Source organism: Panthera onca, chromosome E3, assembly GCF_046562875.1.
Source record: "Panthera onca isolate mPanOnc1 chromosome E3, mPanOnc1 haplotype 2, whole genome shotgun sequence".
Taxonomy (NCBI): Eukaryota; Metazoa; Chordata; class Mammalia; order Carnivora; family Felidae; genus Panthera; species Panthera onca.
The window spans coordinates 6,072,438-6,088,228 of record NC_138354.1 but is presented as its reverse complement, the minus strand read 5'-3'; the positions used below and the strand labels follow the sequence as shown (position 1 = coordinate 6,088,228).

At 45.4% G+C, this 15,791-nt stretch overlaps 1 protein-coding gene and 1 non-coding gene across 14 annotated transcripts in view; both read right to left on the bottom strand.

Moving 5' to 3' along the window:
* TRRAP (transformation/transcription domain associated protein) overlaps nucleotides 1-15,134 on the bottom strand; it is a 114,081-nt gene extending 98,947 nt beyond the window's left edge. For 8 of the 13 annotated variants that reach the window (XM_060649496.3, XM_060649503.3, XM_060649500.3 and 5 more), the window contains exons 1-8: nucleotides 14,898-15,112; nucleotides 12,355-12,516; nucleotides 11,895-11,944; nucleotides 6,303-6,413; nucleotides 4,980-5,084; nucleotides 3,978-4,061; nucleotides 2,622-2,678; nucleotides 1,063-1,188 (exon numbers count right to left, since the gene is read on the bottom strand). In XM_060649496.3, the coding sequence (XP_060505479.1) occupies nucleotides 1,063-1,188; nucleotides 2,622-2,678; nucleotides 3,978-4,061; nucleotides 4,980-5,084; nucleotides 6,303-6,413; nucleotides 11,895-11,944; nucleotides 12,355-12,454 (633 nt within the window). In that variant the 5' untranslated portion in view covers nucleotides 12,455-12,516; nucleotides 14,898-15,112. Of the gene's footprint in view, nucleotides 1-1,062; nucleotides 1,189-2,621; nucleotides 2,679-3,977; nucleotides 4,062-4,979; nucleotides 5,085-6,302; nucleotides 6,414-11,894; nucleotides 11,945-12,354; nucleotides 12,517-14,074; nucleotides 14,222-14,528; nucleotides 14,788-14,897 lie in introns of those variants that run through there. The other 5 variants (XM_060649498.3, XM_060649506.3, XM_060649508.3 and 2 more) reach the window with 5 other exon arrangements.
* Nucleotides 12,027-12,230, bottom strand: LOC132689839 (small nucleolar RNA ZL1). The gene has a single exon (XR_009615184.2). It is a non-coding gene; the product is annotated as a small nucleolar RNA ZL1 (small nucleolar RNA).
* Nucleotides 15,135-15,791: the final 657 nt, after the last annotated feature.

The window sequence follows — 15,791 nt, the reverse complement described above, 5'->3', positions numbered from 1 at the left end:
AGACATTCAAATCACCTGAGGAAACTTTATTTTTTATTTTTCAGGGAAATTTCCAATTAGTATCTATTATTTTACTTAAAAGAACAACAGCAAAAAGTACAAATTTACCCAGCTTTATTCAAAGGTATTTATAAACAGACAGCGCTTACGATAAACATAAGAAAAAATTCACTGGTCTTAACATATTAAGAACTCCCAGCACAGGTGAGGAGAATGTCAGACACAGAGATCCAGAAGGGGCAACGGACGGGAACAGACAAGCAAGAAAAGAAACACAAAGACGGACATCGAAACCGAGTTCCTAATTCAGGAGGAGAAAAGCAAAGAAAGCTTTCTCCAACATGTAGTTTCCTGTTTATTCTAGCACAAACTGAAACATGCTGCAAAACGGTGGCAGTGAAACAAATACAGATGGACAGTATCCTTGGATCGATCCTAATAACACAGCCACAGTAACTGCTCAGTACAGGTTACCTTTACGCCAGACGCGTCAAATACCTCACATCACCTGCAGACAATACTGGCATTACCTTCACAAAATCCCACCAGACGGGCTCGTCAGATAAGGAGATGGAAAATTAAGGACAGAACAAAAGCTATGTACTTTGCTACAGCCAAAAAAGCCTAAGTGGCGGGGCTGGAACATCGTCCCCAAGTTTTAAGCTTCTGTCCTCAGAGCCCATGCTCTCAGGTACTGAATCGCAAATTTATATGCAGCTTAAAGGGACGTCGTCAATGTCAAAGCTAAGGATGGAAGAGAGGTCACCTCGCCTGGGCAGCTGCTCTTCCCAACAGAGGATTCTGGATTTGCACTACTGTCTTATCATTTTATCTTCCCATCCACAGTGAGCAACAGTTCACGTTCAGGACTTGCGGGCTGCACAGCAGAACCAGTGACACTCTCAAGCACTCACATGCCTCTGATCTTAAACACCTCAAGTGCTTAGAGGAAAAATCCCCAAAATACACTAAAAATATACATGAAGAGTATCTCATTTTTTTCCTCTACCAAGTATAGGAGACATGGATAAAAACAAAGCAAAACGATGGAAAAAAACTTACTGTTCTTGTCTCACTGTCCTCGCGCTCTGGATTGACTTTCACAGCAATTGTTGTGATCATACCAACCATTTCTGGGGGAGGGACTGTGTTCTCGGGGATCACCTGAGGGTTCTCAAAGTAGCGGTTCTGCATAGAAAGAGCAGAAATCATTCTTCCGAGTCAGACACAATATTCCTCAATGAGACACACCTGACACCTGATGGAGCAAACCCAGTGTTGTACGCTTTTCCGTTGCACTGATGCCATAGTACTTGGGGTCCTCTTTATGGACAAAGAGAACATGACAGCGACATTCTCTACCGTCAACAATGGAAAACAAAAAACTCAGCCAAAGTAGTTTCTCCTTTTTTCCTGGCTGGTAAGAGATCAGGTGCATAGCACTACGTCACTACCTCAGTTGGGGGGGGGGGGGGGGGGGGGGATGTAGCCCCTCCCTCTGGTGGTAGGAAACTCAGAGCTCGTCCCCACTGAATCCACTTTCCAAACAGTCTCCTACACATAGATCAAAGACAGAAATGGAAGCAAAGCACAGACATTTTTAAAAGCCAGGGCCTCACTGCCATCCTTAGTTCTCAATGCGATTTGGGCTTTAGATTAAATAAGACCACTTCTCATGAAAAGCAGCTTTACTGACTCAATTTCAAGTGTCAGCACTTGCTAACTCAGTAATAATGATAACTTGACAATTTCAGAATGCAACAAATGAAATTTTATACACTCATAGATTAAAATCCTTAAAATACCAAAAGGATATTACTTCTTTGATTTTTAAAAAATTTCTTTAAAGCTTAAAAAAAAAATCTTTAGAAAAACTTTGATACACGAACAGACTCATGCACAATGATTTTTACCAAAAATTTTTTACCAGTATTACTTGTGATTGTGACAGGAAGTGGAAATTGGGAAAACCAGCATCAAGGAGACAATCCAGGTACACGCGCAGGACGGGAAATTATGGGGCCACTAAGAACTATGACTGCTGGCAGAGAGGTGTGTTACAGGATGTTCCAAACTGGTCCCAGTGGCACCGTCTATTAGGTGAGAGTCAGGTGGGAAGGAGACCGCCCTCATGCACGCCATGCGCTTCCACACTGCTGAAGCCACTGAGAAAGACTTCTTTCAATACAGGAAGGAATTTTAATGACACTGAAAAGGAATCTAAAAGCAGACACTACCTCCCAAAAAAACCTCACCATAGGAGTGCAACCATCTTTAAAAAGCGTGAAAAAAGTGAAAAAGTGAAACTTTAACATCAATGGTTGCTTACAAGTGAGAAAATTACAGACAATTTACCTTGGGTTTTTTGGTTTTTTTGCAAATTTCTACACTAAAACACACTGCTTTTACATAAAGAAAATGACGTATTTAAACAGTGAAACCAAAAGAACTCCTTTTAAATGGCTGATTTATCAACCTCCATTCTGACCACCACTAAACACTCCTCATCCTCAAATTTGCATTCCCCCCAATTATTCCTTCAACCCAACGATTTCAAATTCCCTTTGGAATGAGGAATAAATGTATACAAATAATAGATTCAAATGATATTAAAAACATACCACTACTTTTGGAAGCTCCTTGTAAATCTGTTTCACAAAATCCAAAAAATGATGAATCTGAAAGAAAAATTTTAAAAAGACAACATAAGAAATTTATAAACAGAAAATACAGTAAGTAATGCAAGTGCTAATAGTCTTAATGTACAAGAACTCATAAAACAGGCAGGAAAAATGTCAGACTCAAATTCCAACAGGCAATGAACGTGAACAGACAAAAAAAGAAATGAGAAGGAAGTTTCTAAATCAGGAAGAGCAAAGGAACAAAAATGAAAATAAATACCACTTATTGCCTTTCAAAAAGTACTACTATCCATGTGAGATGGAATCCAACCAGAGGGAGACTCTGCTATACTACCAAGGGAAGCATGAACCGCTCAAACCCTTCTGGAAATCAACTTAATGACAATCAATAACTCTCAGAAGCATTAAAACATTAACTCACTTACTTGATAACTCTACTACAAAACCAGTCTATGAAATAATTTGAACTGTAAACAAGATATTCAGCAATAGTCCTAACATAAAAATTCTGCAATACCTTAACTACCTAAAAACAAGAGCAACGTAAGAAAGACTACTACACATCCATTAAAAATCAACTTTGTAAAGAATTTTTTACGATTGGGAAAACACTCTTACGTAGGAAATATACATATACATAAGATGGGGACAAGGAACAGAAATCAAGACATCAAAATTGCTTTCTTAAGATGACAGGAATTCTATTTCATCTTTACTCTTTTAACTCCAAAATAATCTACAACATGCATTTACTAAAGTTAATGTTAGAGAAAATACTACCTTAATTATGACTAACAGCATGTTTAATGCTTACTTTGTAGGTACCAATCACTCTGCTAAGAACTTAACTTTCATACTGAATTCTTCAAGCAATCTTTTGTGGCTATGTCCTGTGAGGGCGCTCATTTTATGGAAAAAGCTCCAAAGGGCTAGGAGCTGACCCAATGCCAGTTACAGATGGTCAATTACTGAGTTACAGAGCTGAGATTCCAAGCCAGTTCTGACTTCAGAACCCACATCTCACACCCTTGCAGAGCATACAATGACTGGAGCCTTCCAGCACATCAGACCTGTAAATACCAGAATTACCCAAGCAGCCCTGCCAGTTTAGTAGTTTACCACGTTTCAACTAATGTACAAATTCAGCAGAATATTCATATAAACATGGACCAAACAAAAGTCACTGTGAAACCCATAAAGACTTTCCCCCAGACTGAGGCTATCCTTTTCTGGAAAGCAGCATGTCCCATCAATTCTAAAAGAGAGTACACAAATTATGCAAAAGAAAAAGCCTGTTGACATACTTTTATAAATGCTATCAGTCTAAACACTTACTTCTTGTGTGATGGGTGGCCTGAACTGTTTGTGTAGCTCGATAATGATTCTTAGACAAATAAGAACATTCTCTTCATTTTCCGTCTTAAAAAAGAAAAAAAAAGGGCATTTAAAAAGAGTTATACTTCTAAGGTTATTTTAATCTAAAGATCACAGGCTATTTTCTAAGCATTTTTCTGTACACGCACCCAACGTCAGCCAACCCAGATTTCATGTGTTGAACACAGAACACAGTAGCCTCAGACAAGAAGCTTTTGAGGTCTTTGGTGGACCAACGGAAGGGTATCCTGCCAGTGAGCTCTGGAGAGCAACACTCTGGCAAGTCACACCATGAAGGAAGGTCTTAATGGTCCAAAGGACGCTTTCTCGTTGCTTAAAAATACTGCCAACAGAACTGGTGAGCATACACCCCGTATTGGACAATCTGCTAAATCCTTTACGCTCTCTGAATGGGGGTGTCCTCCACATCTTACCTATGAGGAAGCTAAGGCTCAGAGAAGGTAAGCAATGAGGCTACCACAGCAGCTAACCCATGGCAGAAGAGGCTCTGAATCCAACTCTATCCCCCTCCGAAGCTCACCCTTCCAAGGGGCCCCGAAATACAACAGAATTCTACACCCGTTGGGACTAAGCAGCAAGGGAAGTTTTAGAGGTTAACATTAACAGGTATCGGGTGGATTCACCCGAAGAGTTTGAGGAACTCTTTAGCAGCATCTACTGTGCCCGAAGTAGAAGAAAACCAAAGGGCCCTGCACTCTGAGTCTGTCTACCCAAACCTTTCCAAACATTTCCACTATGTCTACTCAATTCCCTGCTGACTCCATGAATCTTCAATTAATATTTCTTAGTAATTTGGTTGGCAAAATGGACATTAAGAAAGTTTTTACTCATGCGAATCACAACTTCAGTGAAAGGGAAGTAAGCCCGGAATACCAGATTCTACAAGAAGAAAACCACTGAAAGTCTGAATATGGCTAAATAACAAGAATTCTCAAAGATTACCTCTAAAAAGCGAAACATCACAGATAGAACGTTTTTTGTATGAGGACGAAGATGTTCGTTGGTTGGTATCCTGTGAATTATTTCAAGGACCAGTTTCCGCAGTTGCTGGTGAAGAAAAATAAAAAACATAAATATCAGATCCTTCCAAGAATCCCAGAATAATTCTTTTATACTCTCCAAGTTACACGGCTGTCTGCACCCCACACTGGGAACCACCCAACTACAAGATGGACCCCATTTCAGGAACAGTCTTGTAAATTACTTAAACGTAATCCCAGGTACATACCGCAAGCCATTACTTCAAGCTTTCCACAGTCGTGTACCAAATCAGCCAAGCCTAACCTTCCCTCTTTGAAAACTTATCACTATTTCCAGCGGAAGGGCACGAGTGTGTGATTGCTGGCTGCATTTCAGATGAAAGAGCACAACACAAACTGAACTTGGTCTGGGATCTCCCTCCATCATGTGTTTGGTTCCTATGATCCTCTCCCTGGTTGATTCTCTTGGGCCCGAGGACTGACTGCATCACAAGCTGACTAAGCTTCTGGAGTACGACTGTGGAGTCAACTACTAAAAGGTAGGTCAAATGTGTAGATCTTCAACTGGTACAACATGAAAATGCTTTGTTTAGCATTATGTTAACTTTTAAAGAGTTATTTTTAAGAGACATGCACTGAAATATTTATAGAAAAAATTATGATGAAACAGTCTTAAAATGATCAAGGTGGGAAGGTGGGGGGGTGCAAAGCACTGGGGCGGGTACAGATAAAGCAAAACTGGCCAGAAGTTACGAGAATGGATGAGGCACTAGCTATGGAGAGGGTCACCTAAGGGATCACTCCTTCTTTTTGTGGATATATGAACTCGTCTATAATACACAGTGTATACACGTCACCAGTCAGCAAAAGTAAAGAACTAAAATCAAGACATTTAACTGAAGAGGCATGGTTTGGGACAAAACTATCCTTACGTGACAAAACCTCTCCTACTCTATTTATTATTTTTTAATGTTTACTTATTTTTGAGAGAGAGAGACAGAGACACAGAGTGTGAACAGGGGAGGGGCAGAGAGAGAGGGAGACACAGAATCTAAAGCAGGCTCCAGGCTCTGAGCGGTCAGCACAGAGCCCGACATGGGCCCAAACCCACGAATGGCAAGATCAGACCTGAGCTGAAGTCAGACGCTTCACCAACTAAGCCACCCAGGTGCCCCAAAACGTCTCTTATTTTAAAGTGGAACCCTAAGTTTTCTCACTTGTTTTAATTCATAAATGCTTGCAAGCCAACATTTTCTCTGCTCGCTGACATTTCTGAACAGATTACCTGGGCTGGTTTCTCCTGAAGAAACTGGACCTCCCCATCTTGAAGAAATGTGAGAAATCGGGGGATGATGTGCTCGAGGAATGTGGAATATTGAGGAGATGATGTGACATTCTAATTAGGCAAGGATAAAAGAAAACCCCGTTAAGTCTGCGTATTTTCATATTTTCATTTCCCATTCACACTATAACCTCAAAAGAGAAAACACTTTAGCAAGGCCAACAGTAATTTTTAATGTTTTTAGAGGCTTTTGTGATTGAAGTTTTAAAACTTTTTGAAAAAATTTTTTTAATGTTTATTTATTTCTGAGACAGAGAGAGACAGAGCATGAGTGGGAGAGGGGCAGGGAGAGAGAGACACAGAATCCAAAGCAGGCTCCGGGCTCTGAGCTGTCAGCACAGAGCCCGACACAGGGCTTGAACTCATAAACCGTGAGATCATGACCTGAGCCAAAGTCGGTCGCTCAACCGACTGAGCCACCCAGGCGCCCCTAAAATTTTTTTTTTTAACGTTTATTTTTGAGACAGAGCATGAACGGGGGAGGGGCAGAGAAAGAGGGAGACACAGAATCGGAAGCAGCCTCCAGGCTCTGAGCCATCAGCCCAGAGCCCAACGCAGGGCTCGAACTCACGGACCGCAAGATCGTGACCTGAGCTGAAGTCAGACGCTTAACCGACTAAGCCACCCAGGCGCCCTTAAAATTTTTTTTTTAATGTTTATTTATTTTTGAGAGAGAGAGTGAGACGGAGCATGAGAGGAGGAGGGCCAGAGAGAGGGAGACACAGAATCAGAAGCAAGCTCCAGGCTCCGAACTGTCAGCACAGAGCCCGACACAGGGCTTGAACCACAGACCACAAGAATAGGACCTGAGCCGAAGTCGGACGCCCAACTGAATGAGCCACCCAGGCGCCCCTGGGGTCTCATGATTGCAGTTTTAAATTTATTAAAATGACCACTGCTTCTGAAATCCAATTTAAGAGCCCAAATGTTAACATTTACTGTTAAAAGTAGAAATACTAGCACTGTGGAAAATGTGGAACTCCGAGCCTGCTCTAGAAGGTGGCTGTGCCACCACCTGAGTAAGAAACTTCTGAAAGGTCATTTAGCTTCTAGATCTTACTTTCTTCAGGTGGAAAACAAAGAGCCTAAACACACTGACACCTCTTTCTAATCTGAAGCTAATTTATTGGTTAGATCTACATTAATTGGATTATAACCCAACCTAATCCATTATTTATCCCAGCACTGATTCTAAAAGAACAGAAAATGAAACTGCAGTCTGGAGACCGTGCAGTAAAATGGCTCCTAGAGCACTTTCTGGAACCCACTCAGGAAGCGGGAACCTTGGGCAGTTACTCAGCCTCTGTGCCTCAGCATCCCCATCTGTTGAGTATCCTATTATTTCCTGATGTAAGTAATCATGTAAAGACTACATGAGTTGAGGGGCGCCTGGGTGGCTCAGTCGGTTAAGCAGCCGACTTCGGCTCGGGTCACGATCTCGTGGTCTGTGAGTTCGAGCCCCGCGTCGGGCTCTGTGCTGCCAGCTCAGAGCCTGGAGCCTGTTTCAGATTCTGTGTCTCCCTCTCTCTGACCCTCCCCTGTTCATGCTCTGTCTCTCCCTGTCTCAAAAATAAATCAAACGTTAAAAAAAAAAAAAAATTAAAAAAAAAAAAAAAAAGACTACATGAGTTGATATACGATGCAGCAAATGCTCTGCGGTAAATGCTCAATAAATGTCATCTGGTGTTATCACCAGAGCGCCGTGCTATGGTAATACATTTTTTTTTATTCTTTCTCTCTTGGTCCTCACAAGCCCAACGTAAGTATTGTCTCCATTTCTCAGATAAAGAAGCTCAGAGAGGTTATAAACGTTGCTGAATGTCAGTCCGTCTGTCAGCTTTAGAAGTGGATGCAAATTAAGTCTAACAGCCAAGTCCCCTCCCCTGCTAAGGCCTCACTTGCTCATGCAACAAATTCTCATTGAGGATTCTATCACGTGCTCTGCGGGGATACAATGAAGAAAGCAGATACAATTCGTGCCCTCAGAGATGGGGAAGGCAGTCATGTGCTGGGAAGACCGATAAAGAACAATACAGAATTATGATGGAAGAGGTAATGGCAACTAAGGGCACATCTATAAATGGGACACGATGTAGTGAATGGAACCAAGGGCAGAGAACGCCTTCCCCAAGAAGCCACGTTTATGCTCAAACCTAAAAGGTGAGCAGGAGTTAGCCACGTGAAAAAGTGGAAAAGGACAAGGTTTGAAGAAAAACATACACAAAGGCACAAAATTACGAGAAAGCCTGGGTGTAAAAGGCACTAAAACTGGTTCCTAATGGGAGGGACGGGAGCTAGGGACTAATTCTCATTGAGGATTCTATCACGTGCTCTGCGGGGATACAATGAAGTTAAAAATACATTTAACTAAGTGGTTAAATTGTTACTATCGCAAGAAGCATCTGGGCAGTTAACTAAATACAAGTGTCTCAAACTCCAGACACTGATCTGGGCTGAAAATAAAAGTGTAGGGTTGTCTATCACACTAAGGTAATCTTGGAAGGGGAATCTACGAAGGGTAAGACAGAGGAAAAGGCGAAAACCAGAAAAGAGTGTGGTGCCATGCAAAAATAACGCCTGAGCACCACCAGGTTCCCGGGGCGAACCCAGGGCTCCATTCACACAGTGCACTGTGGGGGACCCCACCGTGCCTCGCAGCTCCCCCGGAGCAGACTATGAATTCACTGGGAGCAGGAACTGTGTTTGTCACCTCTCATGCCTAGAGCTTAAGACTTTTTAGGGAGATGCCCACATTCAAGGGCATAAGGTAGAAGATTCATGCTGGAACATTACCAAGGTTACCAAGAAACCCAGCTCATCCGCACATAAGCCCATTAGCAACCACTGATTCCATAGCTCTCAAAACGTCAGTTTCAAATTTCTCCCATAAAAAAGATTCATTCATTCAACAAGATGCCCCGTTGTGCTGCCAGCATTACAACTTAGCCCCCAGCTCTTTGATCCGTATGAATTTTTCATGCGAGTTCTAACTCGAAGCTTTTATTTTCTGTTCTGAAAGATGGTCCATACGACATTTACTTAGATCACAATTTTATTCCTAAGTGCTTGAGGAAATTTCTAAGGCTCCTGAAAGCACTGGAATTGTTTTTAATTTCACTCGTCCCATTCAGACTTTCTTCCAGGGTGGAAATGGTGGCAATTCAGAATTACCTACCGATGCTCATCCTAGTATTTAATTCTTTGAAGGGCTTAGTTTTCTGGATTTTACTTAAGGCAAACGTTCATATCATACAGATTTCAAAAGTCACTATTTTAAAAAGCCCGAAGTATACTGCTTTGGTAAACATTTAGTTCTCTGGATTGAATCAACGCACTGGGGACCAAAGTCCAAAATTAACTTGCTAACAGCGAGAAATGAAACAAGAGGCAAAGGGGCCAGACACTTAATCCAGATAGCCTCGTGCCCGCACTCAGAGGCCGGATTCAACTGCTTGTTTCGGCAGGTTCACGAGACCCTCCATGACTTGATCCTCTCAAACCCACTGGGGCTGTGGCTCTCACTTACCAGTTCTGCCAAAAACGCAGAACGCAGGCCTATCGTGTCCTCCCTTCCACCTCTTTTTTTAGTTTTTTTGGGTTTTGTTTTTAACAGCTTGCGTTAGCAGCTTGGGCAGAAAAGAAAGCTCTTTAGCTCAATCTCTAAATATCTCAGGATTTTTTTTTTTTTTCCAGCTCAGTTCAGGGCAACAAGTCCTTAACGTCTACTTAGAACAAAACTACCAAAGAAAAACTCCCACCAAATGGAAATACTCCCCATTACTACAGATCCTAGGGCATCTGATTCATCCCCACTGATTCCGACCTTTGCAATTCAAATGACCGTGTCAGAAGCTAGAAACATTTTGTTAATTACATGAACTCTCTGAGGAAGGTTTTATTATCTCCACACGAAAAGTAAGAAAGGTGACCTTCTCTTCTGCCTATGAAACTAACAGCACCAGACTAACCATAAAGTTGGACAAAACACGAGAGAACAGTTTTCAGGTGCTGGACAAGGGCCACGATCTCCAGAGGGGAGATTATATGGCCACCACGGCTCTCTGCTCAGGCACGGATGCCCTGACAGGGGCTCGGCACGCTGGCGCCCAAGGACGGTATGATGGTCCTGCTGAGCTGAGGAGCAAACACCAGAGTTTCAGGCAGTTCAGGTGGCTGGAACCTGCAAAGGAGAACCCCAGAGAAACAGGAAGTACAGGGGATGGTCTTCTCTGAGTCCTTGAGACCTTGACTGAGGGCTGAGCTGCACGTCCAGGTAAGAGGAGGTAACGCTACCTGCAGCTCACCAAGAGGGACGAAGACCCATCAGGGGTCTAGCAGTGCTGGAGGATGTTGTGGGTCCAGCCTGGCCACACTGCACTTTCTTAACACCTCTTTCTCACCCCAGACACCCAGCTGAGCAAGGTCCATGCCCTAGAGTAAGGCCTCTAAACAAGCAAAGCCTCAAATCAACTTCTGATGATATCACCCGGAGCTGGAGTTTGGAGGCTAAATTCCACTGACTCAGAGAGACCTGGGGACCGTCTCAGCCTTCCCACAGGTCCTCCATACCATAGCATAAAACCCAGCCTCTGCGGGTTCGAGGAGATCAGCCGGCCACTGAACTGCCTACCACAATCAACATACCAGCACTCTTCAGAGGGAGGGAACGGAAGAAGCTAGAGTCCCTACGTTTCACATACAATATTCAGCATACTCAAAAAGTCCCAGACGTGCAAAGAGGCAGGATCATGTGACCCCCCAGATTCACTCAAGACTTGAATGCTGTCATTATAAACATGTTCCAAGAACAACAAAATGGGCATGAATGAACGATGATCATCTCCGTGAAGACCCAAAATCTAAAAAGAAGAACCAAATGGAAGTTCCAAAACTGAAAGGACAATAACTGAAGTAATATAAAAAATAAATTGAAATTTTATTTATTTATTTATTTATTTTATTTTATTTTTTTTTTTAAATAAATTGAAATTTTAAAACATCTCAGCAAACTAGAGAGGACACAAAACACTCAGCGACCCTGAAGGCAGGCAGTAGAAATTATCCAATCTAAAGAACACAGACAAGACAGACTGAAGAAAAGTGCACAGAGACCTAACATGACACTATAAAACCGTGGAATGGGAGACTCAGAAGAGAGAAACTGCTCAAGGTCACGGAAGTGATTAAGCAACAGAGCCACAACGGACTTCCAGCTCTCACTCCACCTGTTATTATGTGAATACAACAAATCTACCACACAAGCGTGAGCACATCCTGAAAGCATATGCCTCAAAACGAAAACAAGTTCAACCACCAAAACCAAAGCAACATTCCTCAACATCACTTGAAGTTCACGGTCACTAGGTGAGGAAGTTGGACAATACTGTGTGCAGGTCAAATTTCAGTTCTGAAATGCAATAGGTCACACTAACAGAGAGAACGATTTCTGACTTACTAGTAAAATTGACAGAGGAGCAGTTGGAAAGCACATGTGAATATTCAGCTCACAAGAAAAAAAATAAATTAAGCTCATACCTCAAAATTTTCACTAACTTCTTGCATCATTTTTAACTTTGTTTCATCAGCTGTAAATGACAAAACAAGTCATCAGGTAATTGAAATTACGTTAAGGATCTTCAGAAAATGATAAGATTTAGGGAGTTAAGAGAAGCAATCAGATCTTATCAGTTTGACTGTCATGGTCCAACAGAAGGCACATAACTAGTTCCCTACCACCAGTCACACACACTCATACTCCCAGACATATGTGTGCATGCACAGACAAGGGCACAGATATATACATACATACACACACACACACGTGTGCCTCTTTGGGGCTCCAGCCAGCAATGCTCATCACTTTGCTTCTCCACAAGGCAGGGAATGGGAAAATTAGGATAAAAGCTGACATTACTATTTAACTCCAGGTGCATGTCATTTGAACGGAACAGACTGAGTCCCGATAATGTACTTCTTAACAACAGAATTGACTCACGTGTATTTACATCCGTGAGAGCTGCCACGAACTGAAGGTATTTTTTCATCAGAGTGGTTTGGTCAACCACCGTGGCCCCTTGTGTTGCAACAAATGCCATTTTTTTTTTTCAGCTGGTTTGTTTCTCAAGAGAAAGGTATCAGGTCCATGAGTTCACCCAGCCTATGAAAAGAAGCACATGGTTTGTCAACTTATTAAAGGCACAGGCTCACAATCTCTATGGAAAATCTTACCTAAATAACTACATTAAACTAAATACTTTTTAATTAACCCAGAATACTACTCATTCTTTTTGGAAAATGAAATTTACTTATATCCATTTTATCTATTAACTTCTAAACATGATTTTTATAAATAGATGTCCCCCTCCCCCCCTTACTGTATATCTTTCTTTCCCTAGGCCAGGGGTTGGCAAACTCTCTATAAGCCAGAAAGTAAACATTTTAGCCTTTTTAGTCTCTATCACAACACTTAACTCTGTTATAACCAATAAATAGTCATGGACAACACACAGACGAAAAATCATGGCTGTGATCCAGAGAACTTTTATTTATGGACACCGAAATTTCAATTTCATATAATTCTCAAATGTCATGAAACATTTCTTCTGTGAAACAAATCTTCTGTGGATTTTCTCAACCATTTAAAAATGTAAAAACCGGGGTGCCTAGGTGGCTCAGTCGGCTAAGCCAACTTTGGCTCAGGCCATGATCTCGCCATTCGTGGGTTCGAGCCCCACATTGGGCTCTGTGCCGACCGCCCAGAGACTGGAGCCTGCTTCAGATTCTGTCTCTCCCTCTCTCTCTCCCCCTCCCCCGTGGGTACTCTGTCTCTCTCTCAAAAATAAATAAAACATTAAAAAAATAATAAAAAAGGTAAAAAGCATTCCTAGTTCACAGGCTATATAAAAACACACAGCTGAGGGGCGCCTGGCTGATTCAGTCAGTAGAGCATGAGACTTTCGGTCTCTGGGGTGTAAGTTCAAGCCCCACGTTGGGTGCAGAGGCATAGAGATCACTTAAAAATAAAAATCCTAAAAAAGAAAACAAAAACAAACACAGGCAGCTGACTGGATTTGGCAACCTCTATCCTAGGTGATTGGTTCTCAAACTTCTGTGTGCACTAAGACCACCAGGTGCCAAAGACGGACTTCCAAGCACTACCCAGAGACTGTGGTTCAGTGAGGGGCCCAGGAAGCTGTAAATCTTGTTTGCAGCTGGCACAAAGTAGGTACTTAGAAAATACTCCTTCAATGAATGAATGCATGCATGCATGCATGCTTCAGGTCGTTGATGACCACACTTCAGGAGCTACCTCTCCAGGCTGACACTTGGTTTGAATTTTAAGAGCCTCACAGAAGTATCTTGAGAACCTGATGAATTTGCTTTTACCCATCTTCCTTGTGTATAGAACTGTTTAATTCTACTGGGCACGAAGCCGCAGTTTCAGGACTTAATTTGCTTCTTCTGCGGACCTTTGAAAAGCCCTGCCTACCGGATGCACTCCCTTGCAGCTCACACTTGTGCCCCAAGTGATGGGGACACCCTGACTCCACAAAGCCTCTTCTGGCCACGGTCTCCGAGACCACCAAAAAAAGCACTTGGATGCAGAAAAGACGCCGAGAGGTGCTCTATCCCGCTCCTCCTGCTCCGGGCAGGAAAACTCACGGAGACAGAAGAGGGGGATTCCGTCAGCCCTGCTGAAAGACCTGACTACTTACTGCTTCCTCTTTCGGGCATTTCACCGAATGCCCCCATATTCTCATCCCTGGGGACCCAAGCGTCAGGGTGAGGGCCTCTCTGTGCCTACGAAACTTCGGGTCGTGCCCAAACTCCTTGGACCCCCTTTTTCACCGAAGTCAACTCTTCCATCGCCCGGGGCCCCAAGAGGCCAGGCCCCGCGTTCTGCTGGGCCTGGAGGTGAGGGTGGGGGGTGGGGGGTGGGGGGTGGGCTGAGAAGGGAAAACGGCCCATTCCGCCCGTCTGCGGGAGAGCAGTTCGATGATGCCGCCGGCCATGGGCCCGACGGAAGCCCGCGTCCCGGCCCAGGTGGGAAGGCCGGAGCCGGCGCCGCGCCCGCGCACAGACAAACGGCCCGGCCGCCCCGCCCCGCCGCGCCGCGCCGCGACTGAGGCGGCGCCGCCGGACCAGAGGGGGCGCTGTCGTCGCCGCTACCTTCGCTCTCCGCGCCGGACCGGACGAGCCAGGGGCCTGCGTGGAGGCCGGGAGGTGCCAGGCTGGCCCGGGGCGCCCCCGGGGGAACGGGGCCCCAACCTCACGCTCTCTCTTCCCGGTCTCAAACGGCTCTCCGCTTCCCTCCTTTTGTCGTCGTCCCCGGGCACCCAGCGTCCGCCCTCCAAGCCGTGCTACGGCGAGCGCCGAGGGCCAATTCCCGCTCCGCTAGCCGTCCGCCTCCCAGAGCTCCCCAGCGCCGCCAGGCAGCCGGAGGCTACAGGGCGGCCGCCGGCCCCCGCCTCCCGGGCTGGACCCCGGTGGGGGCTGGGAGGGGGGGGGACCTAGGGGGACCCGGCGTACGGAGCCTACCTCTGTCGCTCCGCGGAGCCGCCGCACAGGCCTCCCCACGCCGGGTCCCCGCCGCACTGGTCCGGGCAGCAGCGCGAGCCTCCTGGGGCCGTTCCGCTGCCCTCCCTCGCCTGCCTGCGCCTGCCCGCGATTACCCTCACCTCGGCGGCCGGCCTCCTGCAGCTCCAGCCCGCGACCCCCAGCGAAGCCCTCGCAGCCACAGCCGCCGTGCAGTCCCGCCCCCGCTTAAAGCGGCCGCGCCCGCCGCGGGTGAAATAGGCCCGGGCGCGCCGCCCCCAAGTGGGTGCGGCCTGGGCAGGCGGCGGGAGCAGGGAGGGGCGTTGCGCCCGGGTGGGCCCGCCCGGCCCTTTAAACCTCCGCCTGCGTGGGCGGGGCCGCCGGCAAGGTTGAAGTGGGCAGGCAGGTGGCGGGAGTCTTTGGGCTCCTGCTGCCCTAAATCTGACTTCAAGGAGCCAGGCCCGAAGAGGGTAGGGTAGGGACATCGGGGGCTGCTGCAGGGCGGTGGGCCCCCAAGGGGCTTCTTTAGGAGGCGGCGGTCAGGCCCGGGAAGAGTCCATCCCTGAATTGAACGTGGCAGTGGGGCGGGGTTTTCTCCCCCACCTCCTTCCTTTTCTGGGGTAGTTCTTAACCCAGTGGAAAGGTGGAGGCAAGCAGAGGCCTTGGAAAGGCGAAGGCTGGAAAACAAGGAAAGCCCTGGTGTTCTGCTCGGAGATTGTCGGCCTGATCATTTGTTCTGCGGCTACATCACCCAGAGGCTGGACCGCGCAGAGGATCTCTGTCACCTCATACCTGGCAGGCATATGTCTCTGGACCAGGATAGAGCAGTGATGAGAAGGAAGGGGAGTGGGGCATAACGCCCTGATGCCCAGGTGAGATGGCGTGGGCTGGACCAAG